General features: G+C 51.7%; 4 protein-coding genes across 4 annotated transcripts; 3 read left to right on the top strand and 1 right to left on the bottom strand.

Annotated features, from left to right (window-relative positions):
- The first annotated feature begins 658 nt into the window (after positions 1–658).
- Positions 659–3902, top strand: STEHIDRAFT_150964 (uncharacterized protein). Its single transcript, XM_007311434.1, has 11 exons — positions 659–1119; positions 1342–1434; positions 1514–1538; positions 1612–1693; positions 1786–1818; positions 1934–2068; positions 2313–2458; positions 2551–2608; positions 2720–2787; positions 2873–3226; positions 3312–3902. The coding sequence occupies exons 1-11, from the start codon at positions 1085–1087 to the stop codon at positions 3519–3521; spliced, it is 1239 nt and encodes a 412-aa protein (XP_007311496.1). The 5' UTR covers positions 659–1084; the 3' UTR covers positions 3522–3902.
- Positions 3903–4687: 785 nt separating this feature from the next.
- STEHIDRAFT_69563 (kinase-like protein) lies at positions 4688–6222 on the top strand (the record flags this gene model as incomplete). The annotated part of the gene is made up of 7 exons (XM_007311420.1): positions 4688–4771; positions 4823–4965; positions 5018–5122; positions 5398–5520; positions 5588–5711; positions 5770–5940; positions 6016–6222. 7 exons carry the CDS (start codon positions 4688–4690, stop codon positions 6220–6222), a joined length of 957 nt encoding a protein of 318 aa, XP_007311482.1.
- A 5118-nt stretch (positions 6223–11340) lies between these two features.
- On the top strand, positions 11341–12731 carry STEHIDRAFT_135765 (NADPH-dependent medium chain alcohol dehydrogenase; the record flags this gene model as incomplete). The annotated part of the gene is made up of 5 exons (XM_007311435.1): positions 11341–11412; positions 11479–11545; positions 11614–11823; positions 11902–12109; positions 12197–12731. 5 exons carry the CDS (start codon positions 11341–11343, stop codon positions 12729–12731), a joined length of 1092 nt encoding a protein of 363 aa, XP_007311497.1.
- Positions 12732–13078: 347 nt separating this feature from the next.
- Positions 13079–14149, bottom strand: STEHIDRAFT_163713 (uncharacterized protein; the record flags this gene model as incomplete). Its single annotated transcript, XM_007311436.1, has 1 exon — positions 13079–14149. The coding sequence occupies one exon, from the start codon at positions 14147–14149 to the stop codon at positions 13079–13081; it is 1071 nt and encodes a 356-aa protein (XP_007311498.1).
- Between the last annotated feature and the right edge of the window lie 32 nt (positions 14150–14181).

The following is a 14181-nucleotide window of genomic DNA, read 5'->3' on the forward strand; positions in this document are numbered from 1 at the left end:
CATAGCCGGACGGTCACCTTATTATGACCGTACTTTCTCTTTCGTCAGGCCTTAGGATGTGACCCGGCACAGCTTTGTACCACAGCCTGCGGCGTCATTGACCATAAACAAGATTTTCTGACATTAAATAACCCACTGCGCCGAAGCTGGACAGCCAGTTAACGTCTTCCATAGATATGACTACCCTTCGGGGTCGAGGACAAGTAAGCGAAGTGGAGTGAGAAGGGTTGAGAAGCCCTCATGCCGGGCGTAACACAAAGCGCAGCACCGTAGAGCGTACCGCTCGAATCTGAGAAGGCGACGAGAGAGACAAGTGTCAATGTGGGAATGGGTTCTTCTGTACAAGAGATAGCAATAAATGCGTGAGCTTGATGGGGCTGAACGAGGATTAAGTACTGTACGACCACAGCGCACAAATGGAGAGGAAAACACAAAGAGAAAATGAGAACGTCGTGTCGAGGCCTCTCCCGGGTGAAGCCCTTTTCGGGCGGCGACGGAAACGGAGCTCATGTTGTCATGACAAATTCCCCAATTCCGATCCGTTTCCACCTCCTCGCCACACATATCGTCACCATAAGCAAATATTCGGGCTACATCGTCTCTGTCAGTATCAAGCCTCAGACCATTTTCTAATCCAAGAGGATACGCTGGAATTATACCAGGATGCAAAACTGGACATAAATCACCATTTTCCCCCGCTGACTGAGCTTCGGAGCTGCTTCGTGGCATACCCACGGCCACGGATTTCGTACATCGGCATAACTAGCGCTGGTGGAGAGCGATTCTGACCCCATGCGCCTCCATGGACCGATAGCGCGAGGGTATAAAGACGTGCTCCGGTGTCGCCACATCTGGCCTTTGCGCTCTCCACTGTGTCAAGCGCTTCCCTTAGAATTCCTCACGAGCAAGCCGCGACTTTGTACGCCGGGCGCCCTGACTTCCGCACCAATACCGAACGATACTCTTCGTCTGTGCTCAGAAGACGATTCAGGACGGGTCGGTTGAGGAAGATAGCGCAGGACGAGAGCTAGAACCCGCGAGCGCTTGAAGCTCAAGCTCGAGCCAGTACGAGGTATTGGTGGTCATGGCTGCAGCAGATCCAGATTATGCAGAACTTATGTGCGTCTTTGTTCCCGTTTATGGTCAAATCTGGTCACCATCTCCGATCTTGTCCCCTCTGTACCCGCAGCGATCGGTTTGAGCTCCGCGAGCTGACTTGTGTTCCTCCCGTCCTTGGCCCGTGGATGACGATGGATCTGGTTGCGAATGTTGGATGAAATGCTCATGGAACGCCACTGTGATCGCCGGGTGTGTTTGGTACTGGACGCAATACGAGCACAGTCAAGGCCCTACACTCGTCGGGACCTTCCTTAACCTTATACTCTACGGCGTGTTTATGACCCAAGTATACCTGTACTTCAACATGTACAAGCAGTACGTCCTTCTGTGAAATTTTGCGGGTGGCACTCATTCAGATAATTTGTGGATAATCGGTTGTACGTTGTCGTACCAGAGATCCAACATGGCTAAAGGCATACGTATGTTCAGCTTCCCCAGGTTAAAGGGTTGATTTGTCTGATTCTTTGCGACTCGTCCGGCATGACGATATAGATCGGTGGTATAGTCCTTCTCGAGACCCTCAATAGCATATTCGCGATGATATATTCATACAACCGACTTGTGCTCAACTTCGGTACGTCCTCTCTCTTCAACGCCACCTGTTCTATTCTGTGTCTGGAGTGATACATCATTCTAACCCGCCGATAATCTCTCCACCTTGTGCAGGCGATAGTTTTGCCCAGAGTTTACCCACATGGCGTAAGCATAGTTGCCCCTGCCCTCTAACACCTTTCTTTTCTCAGTGACATGCATTATTGCGTCTTCTCTCTTTAAACTCATGCATTCGCTGGCATTCACACTTCATGTTGTGTAGAGCTCGGAATATGCACCGGCACAAACGGAATTATCGGCATGGCCGTCCAGCTCTTCTTTGCATGGCGCGTCCGCGCGTTGACAGGCAACCTGTTCGCCGTTGTCCCTATTGTAGTCCTTGCGCTGGTTTCTTGTGGTCCGTTATCCTCTCTCCCTATGTTCTTCTATTCTTATCGAAATTTTACCTTCTATTTTCCCTTTCATATCCATCTATCGTCTTTGTTGCTATACTCGTGTCTCACTCGATATGTACGAATGGTACATTCTGATGATCGATTACCTATCATGTTCGGTAATGTTGTCGACGATTCCTCGCCTTGATAACCCGGCAACGACACGCCACAATGTGCTCAATCTAAACCATGCGCTCAACTGAACAGGAGCGGCCCTCTACCTCTTCATCGAATCTATCATCGCAACTCCCTCACTCGTCCTCAATGCTCAGCTCCGGCCACTTATCATCTCCTGGCTCGTATGCTCATCGGCCGCGGACATATTGATCAGTGTGATACTGATCTTGTATCTAGTGCGCCTCTTTCTCCTCGGTTCTAATATATTCTACTTACGAGGCAGTCGCAACTGATGCTCATGGTCTGGTGTCGTTGACGGTTCTACTAGAACAAGCACCGAACAGGGATCAGAGGGACTGATACGTTGATCAACAAGGTTATCAGACGTGCGTGTTTTATTCCCTTGCTTGTCCCCTTACTCGACTGTGTATCCTTGACTTTATAAACATGAAGTTGATTTACACCGATGTGGCGTCCTGTTTGTGCGATGTGTACAGTGACGATCCAAACCGGGGCCATCACCTGCGTATGTTCATTACTGGACCTCAGTTTCTACCTCGGAATCGTATGTCTCTGCCCTTCTCCCTCCCCAGCGTCTTCCACATTTCCGCCTGTTGACTTCCGACTTGATTGATCGCTGGGCGAAACAGTCCGGTGCAGCGATCCATCTCATATTCAACCAATCCCTCGCCAAACTCTACACGAACTGCCTCATGTCTTCCCTCAATTCTCGTGGCGAGTGGAAAGCACATTGGAACAGTACCAACATCTCACATCGCCACCGCCACTCGCGTTCTCGTTCGGGATATCGTTCGTCTGATTCGCAATTCGATGTCGAGACGGGGCCGGGAGTAAGTGGGTTCGTGACGAGTAGTAGAGGGAGGAGTGGTGAGGATGGGAATGAAAGAGGTTTGAAGGGTTGGGGAGGGAGAGGTCGAGACCGTCAGATTGAGACGGTAGGACAGGTTGGGCTTGTGAGTGTGGAGAATGCGTTGAGACCGGAGGTAAGGCTTATTTGGCTTGACGTTGGACTCGATTGATTCTCTGACCATCACTTTGCCGTGTGCTCTTCATGCACGTGTTTCACAGGTCTTTGTCAATATTGAGACACACGAACTTTCCGATCGCGACGCTGATCATTACCTGGATGAAACCGACCACGACCAGTCATTGGCGTCCGCGCTGGAATCGCAATACAACTATAAGGACTCCGTGTCCATAGATCGTAGCACTCCAGGAGACGGGGAGCGAGATGAAAACGTAGAGTCTGGTACGGATGTCGGACATGGTTTACGGTAATGGGGGGTGAAGAAACGGAAATGGGAAGATGTCTACGGGCTATCTCCATAAGCACACCGGCAGGGGCTAGGCAGCAATCTCATGCTTAAGAATCGGTTCCCGTGGAACTCAAGTAAGATGCGATAGCGATGCCTAACGTCAGTCCACTTGAAACGACAAAGACACATTGCATCTCCGTGTTTGCACCCTGATGTGGAAGGGACTTGTACGATCATGCATTTCTCCCATTCGCCGTTATATTGCCTGGAACATTGTCCGATCTTGATCATTTACATGCTCATCGTTCATACATACTTAACTGTACTTTTTTTTTTGCTTTGTGCTTGCTATCCACTGAATTGCTGCTTTACCAATATAGTGTTGTCTCGCTGTCGGTTCCGCCATCTTTCGATGTGACTCCCCCCATCAGCCACAAAACAGAATATCACTAGCGTTGTCGCAGAAGGCGAACATATACTCGGGGACGCCTGCGGGCACCATACGGAAACCAAAACACGAAAGTGAGTATGCTCCTAATGAGAAATGGGTGTTTTTGTAGAAGAACTAAGATGATATTAGGTGTCAGCATGATGCATTGACTGGAGGGTCGTATGAGAGAAGGCCCAAACAAAGGCGACGTCGAAAACAAAAGGAGACAAAGATTTCACATAATACAAGACAATAATGTCAGGTCAGTGAATCCGGATGGAAGCCGACGCCACCGCAATGACAGCTGTTGTGTCGCCTGAGAAGATGTCCCGAGATGTCCATGACTAAAGAAGACAGCATAGTGTTGAGCGTACAAAGTTGTGACCAGCAACTAAAACATCTTACCGTTCATAAGGGGGCGTTTGAGTGTCGATGTTGACGGTCGGTTGCTAGACGCGCCACACTGAAATCGGACGAAGGGTCACGTGGCATTCCCACATCGACGCGAGGCGCGAATTACGCGTGTTATTTGTGCATGTTGTTGTCTCGTTCGACCCGTTTGGATCTGCACCTACCAGACGGAAGCTAATCATTGCCTTGTTGTTCTTACCACCATTCCTGGCTAGCCAGCCTTAGTAGCGGCTCTTTGCCACTCACCACTGACTTTCATCCTTATCTTCTTCTCGCTGTCCTCATATATCATTTTTGCAAGTCTGTAACAATATCCAGTGCTCCATTTACTTTTTCGTTTCAACCCCATGATTCCACCCGCGGAAGAGGCAACCGATATATTTTCTCTTTCTGATCAGGTTTTGGCCGACAGGCTCGAGTTTGTCCAGGAGGTATGTGGCCCTTGCATGACTCTCTGACATTTGTTTAAACCAGTTCCACAGATCGGCTTTGGCAATTGGGGTAGTGTATGGCTATGTAAACCGAAGACTACGTCGACGAAGGGTAGGAAGGAACCTCTCAAGGTAGCCGTCAAGGTCGTACATCGATCAAAGACGACCACAACGGCTGCTCGAGTCAAATCATTGTAAGTCTACCATGATTGATTGGGCTGACATCTCCTAACGTCTACTTGTCAGGTGGAACGAAATGAAGATCGTCCGCTTGTTCAAGGAAGACCCACATCCATCTATCGTACCTTTTCACTCGTTTATCATCACACCCTCGTATGCCCTCATCACGATGTGAGTCTCCTCCTCTTGTACCCTGAATTCTCTTTGCGAAGACCTTTTTGCGACAACTGGAGACGGAATTGCACGTCACTGCGCTAGCTGGCTGCGTGTGAATGCTTGGTGGCCTCGTGTTCATTTGGGTAACTTTAGCGAGGTACTCCCGTTCGTGGGATATCTTTTCCGATAGCTCCCGATGGTCGCCTGGTGTGGCGCGCTTCGTACCTTACGCATGGATGTCTAGATGTCTGCTCACAATTTATCCTGGTCGCTCATCCATACTTTACCAGGGAATATCTACCCGAACTCATCCCAGTTGAAGTACCAGAACCGAAAGCCAAGGAATGGTTTCGATCACTACTCTCTGGCGTTCAGTTCCTTCACGAACACGGCGTCGTACATAACGATATCAAGTACGTCCGGCCCTCGCTCATAACCGAGTCGCCTATCAATCTGACGAACGACGGGCTCTCACTCCAGACCTGCCAACATCCTTTTATCTACTTCACTCATCCCCGTACTTGTCGATTTCGGCTTTGCCGAGCGCTACGAATTAAAGTCATCAAAGGCTTTCCAAAGTAACCTGACGTATGGCACACCTGAGGTACCGACCATTCATCTCACTTGATTCTTCTCGCTTTGGCTTATGGACCATACAACAGTACCTCTCACCAGAGCGGGCTCGCGGCTTACCACACGATACACGCAAATCCGATGTCTGGTCTCTCGGCGTCACGTTCTTCGAGATTCTCGTCGGCCGGACACCTTTTGAACACGTTGAGGGTGAACAGTTCGAGACCAAGGAAGACCTGGAGAAATATTGGGCTCGTACCGTACGTAATAACCTCCTGTTCTGTCCTCGTGTTTGATTTCGTCTGGCGAAACTAACGTATTGCCGGTCAAATCAGTTGCGTGGCAAGTGGGTCGGAAAGTGGACTATGTCGAGGGCGATTGAGAAGCTGCTGAAGAGGATGATCCAGCCTAACGCTGACTTGCGCTGTGTTACGGCTGACGCGATAGAGGACCCGTACTGGACTTCAACTGAGACACCTTCGTCCAGCCTTGGGTCATCGCATCGTGCGTTTCTTTCACCTCGTTTACATTTTGTTCTATGAACTGACAATATTCGTTGTGACAGGCAAAGCGACATCCATTGCCTCCACCGCCCTGTCTACATCTTTCGACAAGCTCCTCAACCAATCCCTTGGCAAAGAGAACGCCCCCACTCACCCAAGCGCGACCGCCGCTAAAGAAAGCAAAGGCTCGAAACTCATCGACATCGTCTCTCCCTGGTCCAGCCGTCGCCCCTCGAAATCCGACCGTAAAAAGTCGCAGAACGCAGCCAAGAACCAGCTGCCGATCATGGGTCCAGCCAGCCACACTAAGATGGCGCTCGGGACGAAGACTAACGCCAACGCAAACACCGCAACGACCCCCGGAACATCCACCGCTGCAGCAAAGCCTGCCGTACCGCCCAAGTCAGCCACGGGTAGGGCCCCTCTCCAGACGAAGACCGGTCCAGGTGCTACGAAGCGGGATAAAGAAAATGCAGGCGCAGGCATGGGTGCTGGATCGCCTGGCTCTAGGGCCGCAGGCGGCGCGTTGGCGAGTACGCACGCCAGTCGCGCGATGAACGTCACGCCCGCGAGATCACAGTCTTCAATCAAGGACAGGCCTAGGACGAAGACGCTGATCCAAGAAGGTAAGCCTCACGCCTATTTTTCATGATTTCCCGATCTGTCCCCTTCCATCCCTTGTTTCATGGACGTATGCTGATGCACGTGGCGGTGGCGATGTTGAAACTTGTTACCTATAGCGACAGCGAACGCTGGGACGAAGCGTGGTGTTTTGGGTGCCAGGCCCCCGCCTGCGCCGTTGCAGTCGCGCGAAGGACGTGCTGCACGCGTCCCTGTTTACACTAGTTCTTCGTCTGGGAAGGAGAACGCGGGTCCGTCGCCGAGGCATAGAGCGATCTCTGGGGCCGGGAAGAAGGCCGGTGGTCCGAAGACACCAGCGAAGGTCGCGCTGAAGGAGACTTCGAAGGCTAAAGGGAAGGCTACTCCGAGTGGGAAGGACGAGTTGCCCGTATGCGAGGAAGTCAAGACCATGGGGAGCGTGAAGGATCGGATGAGGGACTGGGAGAGGGAGAAGGAGAGATTGAGGTCCCTCGCGAGGTATGATATGGTTGAGAGTTCGGAGAGTGCGAGGGAAGAAGTGCCTGTGGTGAAGAAGGCGGCAGAGAAGGTGGAAGAAGGTCCCAGTTTCGGGAGTGTGAGAGACAGGATGCGGGACTGGGAACGCGAGAGGGAGAGGTTGCGAGCTATGAAGTTCGTAACGGATACCGAGGCGGACACGGAGAAGGAGAAGACGGAGCAGGAGCAGGAGACGATGGAGGAAGATCTTGATATGAAGAGCCTCGAGTTTGAAAGGCCGAGCATGGAGAGCGTTAGAGACCGGATGAGAGATTGGGAGAGGGAGAAGCAGAAGATGCGGGAGATCGAGAGGGAAAGGGAACTCGATCTTGATCCGGACATGGAGGGAGACGAGTCCTTGGGTGAGGTGCAAATTGGGTTCCGCGTCAGCATGCAGCCCTCGCGCGGTAGACCTGAGGCCCGCTCAGGGCGGAGCGTCGAGGGTCTGACGGATGCTTCATTTGCGTTCGAGCGGAGCAATAATGCTTCGAAGATCCTGTCGGACAGTTTGCCGCCAACGCCGTTGTCTCCCGGTATGAGATCGTTCCCTTATAACTGTGGCGAGGCGATGTTTCTAACGAAATTTTTCTCCTTTCACTTCTCTTCCCCTTGTTCTTCTTCTCTGTCCATGATGTTGTGTGTTTCAGTGATGGACTTCACCTTAGCGCAGGATACGCTTCCTAGGCCCGTCGATAGCACGGAGGACTCTGTCAACGAGTCGTCTCTTAACTTGAGCCAATTCACCCATGGTCTGAAAATGTCCATCGGTACGTCGTTCTTGCCTCAGGCTCCACGCAGATCGGACTTACTTAACCTTGATTCCGTCGGCAGGTAAAACGGTACGACTATACAAATCCTCAACCTTGGGCCATCTTGCACGGGGCCACAAGTCGACGTCGGCGTCGATGCAACGTCAGGATCTGTCCATGCCCTCGGAGGATGCTCTGAAATTCAACGGTAGTCGAGAGGGCACGACTTCAACTGAAGGTATGGCGACGAGTCGCCAATGACCTCTGAATTTGTTATGTTGCTCACGACCCACATACATGTCAGTAGCTTCTATGCTGCCCGTTCTGCGTCCCTCGACCGGTAATGAGCGGGTTGGCGCCGACAACAGAGCCGATAGGATGACAATGTGGATTGAGAATGTCGAGAGTGAGTATCACCTTGCTTGAATTCGGTAAATGGTTGTTGACGGTTCCTTCACATGTTCATGTTCAGAGGTCGTTGAGGACGCTCGCCAAAACTTCGCCTCCTCTAGTGTCAAGCCTCTGGTTCCACTTCCAGTTGCTCCGCCATCCCGCTCTGCATCTCACTGCCGAACGACCTCCCAGGCTCAATCCAACCTGTCTTCGCGTAGACCGCGCAAGATCCTCGCCGCCAGCCAGATCTTTGAACAAGATGGCTCCCCCCGCAAGACAAGCAAGGAACGACCTACTGCCGCCGATGAGAGTGTCATATCCGCATCGTCCTCTATGTACAGGGCCGCTAACGCCTCATCGTTCTTCGCGCGGGGAATGTCCTCCGAGTCTTTCGTACCGAAGGAGAATCCCCAGATTTCAATGCTCTCGGCTTTCAGCAGCACCTTACCGACGATTCCGTCCGAATCCGAGGGTGAGAACATCCGGGTTTTCAAGAAAAGTACGCCCTTATGTCCCCCGATGACGAGGAGGGCTACTGTCTCCGGGCTTTCACCGGAGAAGATCGTTGAGAGTACGGTCGCAGAGGAGCCCGAGAGTCCTTCAAAGAGAAGAACGAAGTCCAAGTCCCAGTCCGATCTGCTCTCGAGGCCTATCAGCCCTGTTTCCCGCTTACAATCTGAGCTCGAAAGACGTGAGCCTTATGCTTCCCCCGATATACACGCCACTTATTTTATGCATCTTTAGTGTCTCAGCCTCCTCCCCCTTTGCGTCTGGATGCCGTGCTTGACAAGAGCCTTTTCATCACCGAGCATAGGACGCCGACGATCCAGGTCTGCGAAATGATGGACAGGCCTGTCCCTGCGACTCCCAGTTCTTCGATAGCCTGGTCGAAAGTCGACGATAGCCTGGTCGCATCACCGCACGTCGTCCAACCCTATGCATCTCGTGCTCCATCACCTCTTCTCGAGTCTCCCAACACCCGAAAGCGCACCGAGGGCGTCTACGACCGCTTCCTCATGGCCACTAGCGGGGTCAAGCGTGTAGGGCGCGGTTACCAATCTGAGCTCGCTGTCCCTGTCGACAGCGAGCCTCGCAGTCTCAGTCGATCACTGGGCCCCGACGGAGCGATCCCCAAGCCCTCTCCGAAGATGTTCCTCTCTGCTAGGAAGTCTGCGATGCCGCCTCCGGTATCTAGCGAGGATTTGGTCGACGAGAGGAGAGCAAAGAGTGTCGATGAAATTGGGGTGATGCAGACTTTTAGTGGCGTCAGTTCGGCTCCCCTGACGCGGGATCCGAGGACGAAGACGGTGAAGAATGTGAGGAAGGCGCTCAAAGCGATGGTTACTGGCAGGACCGCCTCCGTAAAGTCCTCCACGGGCAGGGCGGTCCATGCTTGATGCTCGCACCTTCGTGAGCCATTCTTCCTCCAAGCCGTGTCGTTCAATTTTTTTCTTGCATCTTTTCTCTCTCATTTCTGTATGATTTCCCCGTCATTGTTCATTATCTCATCATTGCATTGGACTGTTGTTTCTGCTGCTTCATTATATTCACAATTGTCATTATCCCCTTCGATGTCATACCATCTTGTCTCGCTCTCCCTCCCTCACCTTCATCCGCTACCTGTACCATTGTCTCGTCTCGTCTGCATATCGTGTTGTTTCTGTTCATTATGTCTGTTTCCCCTCGCTATCTATGTGTTGTCGATGTCGAAGTCGCTGGATATACTCGTCTCTCGTGTTCTATTTTGTTCCACCCTCTTCACATTACGACAGCTCCCATTTCTTTACGTTTCGTACGAATTCACTCAACGGGCTACTTCTTTTCGTGCTCAGGATCTCTTCCCTTCGGTTTCTTTTCCTCATTTCTATGTACTATCCCCCTCTTCAAGTTCTGAAGCCTACGCGGCCTTTGACTGGCAACGCCCTCAGTGGGTACAAGGTCTATCCTCCAGCCCAGTCATATTTCAGTGTTATGTTTCCTCTTACCTGCTAGTCCATTGATTGGTTCTTGGTTTTTTTCAAATGATGTCTTTTCATGCCTGCTCGACCTTTTGGTACTACGCTACGAATACGACGCCTCGTGACGAGTCTTGACGATGATGCCTTTCACTGTACATAGACATCACACGTACCAACTCATGCTTAAGCTGAGTATTCAATGCCAATGCTACGTTTCTACCCTAAAGACGATGGTGAATATTTGAATCTTGACTGATGGTCAGAATTTTAAAATGGGACATAAAGACTTTGACGACCAACGCCACAATCTTGTCCGATGTGCCACTGCTTGGCCACCGCGGCCGAGGATGCCGCCTCGGCAATGAAGTACCCGCATCCGGGCACCTCGGCTTCGGCTTTTGACTCTCCTTCCTTCCAAAGTTTCAATCTTGCCGCCTCCTCGAGCTCGTTGTCGCTTTCAACGACCATAAAGTCTACTGAGCTATTTATCGGTTAGAGGCTCTGGCGCAGGAATGTCTCGGTTATTTACAAATGTCTGGTACATTGTGGGACCAATCCTTCCATTCCGCCGACAAATTTACTGTCTGCGCAAGCTATTCGACGTCATCTAGAAGGACAATATACCGAGCTTTACATCCGATGCGTTCAACGTTCGAGCGAGTATCTACCCCACACCCTTCAAATTTCTTGCTTACAGAAACCCGCTAAATCCATTGTCGCTCCTCGTAATTGGATGACCGTATCGGCTTTACGCTCACCAACGTTGGGATGAGCAATCCGCAATCGACGATTTTTGCTTCATCGTTCTGCAGCACGATAGCCATGACGGACGATCGTATCCTCCAGCCGGCGGGTGCTATAAAACCTCTGCTTTCTGACATCGAGATGTAATCTCTTCCCCCATCCCCCTCGCTTCCTCATAAAAATCCCCAGTCGCTGCTATGTATCCTGAGACTTTTGAAGGCTTTTCTGTGACCTCACATGAGAACTGGTCCGACCTGAAAAAGACAGAGGCACGTCTGCACCGTCGATCTGTATTATTCCCCGTTGACTAGAATTCTCGTTGTCTCTGCATCCAGTTCAAGCCAAAGACCTTCGAGGACCACGATGTCGATATCGTTATCGAGGCTTGCGGTGTTTGCGGAAGTGCGTCTTCGTCCTCTCCGTGACCAGCACTCACCGAATGTTGATTTCTTCCTCTTCCTCTTACGCAGGCGATCTCCACACGATTACCGGCGGCTGGGGTACTCAAAATCTTCCTCTCTGCGTTGGACACGAAATCATCGGCAAGGTCATTAAGGCTGGGCCAAAGGTAACGCTCTGCAAAGTAGGAGACCGCGTTGGCGTCGGTGCACAGATCGGGGCTTGCTTGGAGTGCAAGGTTTGCAAAGACGATAATGAGAACTACTGCCCTCACATGATCCGTGCGAACTATCTCCTTTGATTGCTTCAATGTCACATAGCTGACGCTGGATGTTTGCCTCTTTTTTTTCGCACTGTAGATACCTACGCTTCACCGTACCCCGACGGTACGATCGCGCAGGGAGGCTATTCAAGTCATATTCGCGCGCATGAATACTTCACCTTCCCTATTCCTGAGGAGATGGACTCCGCTGTTGCTGCTCCCTTGATGTGTGCCGGCCTCACTGTCTTCGGACCCATGCACCGCGCCAAGGTTGGCCCTGGAATGAAGGTCGCTGTACTTGGAATGTACGTCCATATTATCTTTACTGGCCCCACCCTTGATTGCCTTGCTCTCTTCCACCTTCTTACGAGTGGCATTTTATTGGTCTGCAGTGGCGGTCTCGGTCACCTGGGCCTTCAATTTGCTCGTGCTCTCGGCGCCGAAGTCTACGCCCTCTCTCATTCGCCACACAAGAAAGACGATGCCATTAAATGTGGCGCTCAACACTTCATCGTCACCTCCGAACCCGACTGGTACAAGCCCTGGCAATACACCTTCGACTTCATCCTCAACACTGCCGACGTAACCCACACCTTCAACATGGTCGAATACATCTCTACCCTGAACATCAACGGAACGTTCCACAACGTCGGTCTGCCTGACGAACCTCTTCCGGAAATGCGTGCCTTCCATTTCTTGCATAACGCGGCCAGCATTACGGGGAGCCACATTGGGAGTAGGCCGGAGATGCTGAGGATGTTGAAGGTAGCGACGGAGAAGGACGTCAAGCCATGGGTCGAGACTATACAGATTGGGGAGGAGGGGTGCAAGGAGGCTTTGGAGAGACTGAAGAAGAATAAGGTGCACTTCAGGTTCACCTTCACTGGCTATGACAAGGCGTTCCCCAATAGGATAACATCGGCCTAGAGACGTCAGAATGCGACATTTAGTTTAAAATATCATTTATGCTGTAGCCGTAGAGATGTTTTGTTCGTATCTCTAAGAACCGTCGTACACGTAGTATCCTTCGGAACCATGACCATTTCTTAAATCCTTGTGGAACGTGGACACTCTTTGTGATTCATCACTCATATGGTGTCGGAGCGACGAGCAATGAGAACAAGGCTGAATCAACGTGGAGAGTAGCATAAGACATAGGGAGGACAGTCATAATATCAGATATTGCGCAGAAATACAACACGAGAAACGGCTTCGACTGGAGAACAGAATAGGAAAAGGGTCATGTCAACGAGCAGATTATGAGGGCGTGCAAATTAGTCGTCATCGTCCTCTTCGCGGTGAAAGGCATTTCTGATTCGACACATAGCATCGTCGAGCTCTTCGTCCACGTCGCGTTGATCGGCTCGAAGATGTTGAAGCGCACGAAGAACGTCGTTCTCCAAGTCCAGCGGCGAAGGGTCTAACCATCCAGAGAATGAACGTGAATGACGAAGGGATCGTGGACTGGAGGAAGACCGGGGGGAGAATGTTGATGGGTCGGGGACTCGAAGCTTCTCCTTCTCTCCCGGACTGGGGATCCGCATCCTCTCCTCATGTTCCTCGACCGATTCGGGGACGTCGATATCTACATCAGCGTGGAACGGAGAAGGCGGCACGATCCTGAGTTGAGATGGTGGAGCAACTGAGCGCAAGTTCTCGACTGTCGATACCTTCCTCAAGCTTTGGAGTTTCATCCGGAGGAAAGATCCTTGAATCCTGTTGAACATCGGCGTCGTAGACCCTCCGGGATTAGCATTCGATAAGGAGGCGCAGTCCGCTGTATCGTTGTCTTCGTTCTCGCGAGCGAAGTCTCCTTCGTTTTGAGCTCTGAGCGACCTGCCAGAATATTCGGGTACCACCGCCGGCTCGGGATCTGCATTCGACAACTCTCGCTCCTTAGCCTGTCGCTCCGTTAGCGGTGACACCCTCGCGTACATCCCAAACGAATCGCCTCCCATCCTGGGCGACAATGTCCCTACAGAGGTCTGAGCGTCCCGCGCGAACGCCGAAGGGCTACGTGTCTGCGTCATCAAGGCAGCGGGAGCAGCCCCTGTTCCATGAATAAGGTTCCCCGCCATGTCAGTGAAGATACGATTGATCTTGTCGCGGTGTTTGATCGAGTTGCTACGATAGTGAGAGGGCCTTGTATTGGTTAGTGTGTCGAGGGCGTCGGCGCGGGCGCAGGCATCGGAGCAGAAGCAGGAATCGCGGTCAGATCCTACGGGACTACCGCAGGAGCATAAACTAGGTGACCGAGGAACGCGTGGAGCCTTGGTAGGATACATTTCGTGAGGAATCGATGTCGCTGCGGTCGGGTAACAATAGTAAGTGGCAATGTCCAACATGGGGGAGGGAAATACGCACGCGAGTCTGAGAT

Source organism: Stereum hirsutum (assembly GCF_000264905.1).
Source record: "Stereum hirsutum FP-91666 SS1 unplaced genomic scaffold STEHIscaffold_27, whole genome shotgun sequence".
Classification (NCBI taxonomy): Eukaryota; Fungi; Basidiomycota; class Agaricomycetes; order Russulales; family Stereaceae; genus Stereum; species Stereum hirsutum.

Coding starts and splice junctions, on each gene's coding strand:
- STEHIDRAFT_150964 (XM_007311434.1), top strand. CDS start 1,085: ATGGCTGCAGCAGATCCAGATTATGCAGAACTTAT. Junction 1,435..1,513: donor TACTTCAACATGTACAAGCA/GTACGTCCTTCT, acceptor TTGTCGTACCAG/AGATCCAACATGGCTAAAGG. Junction 2,069..2,312: donor CCTTGCGCTGGTTTCTTGTG/GTCCGTTATCCT, acceptor TCAACTGAACAG/GAGCGGCCCTCTACCTCTTC.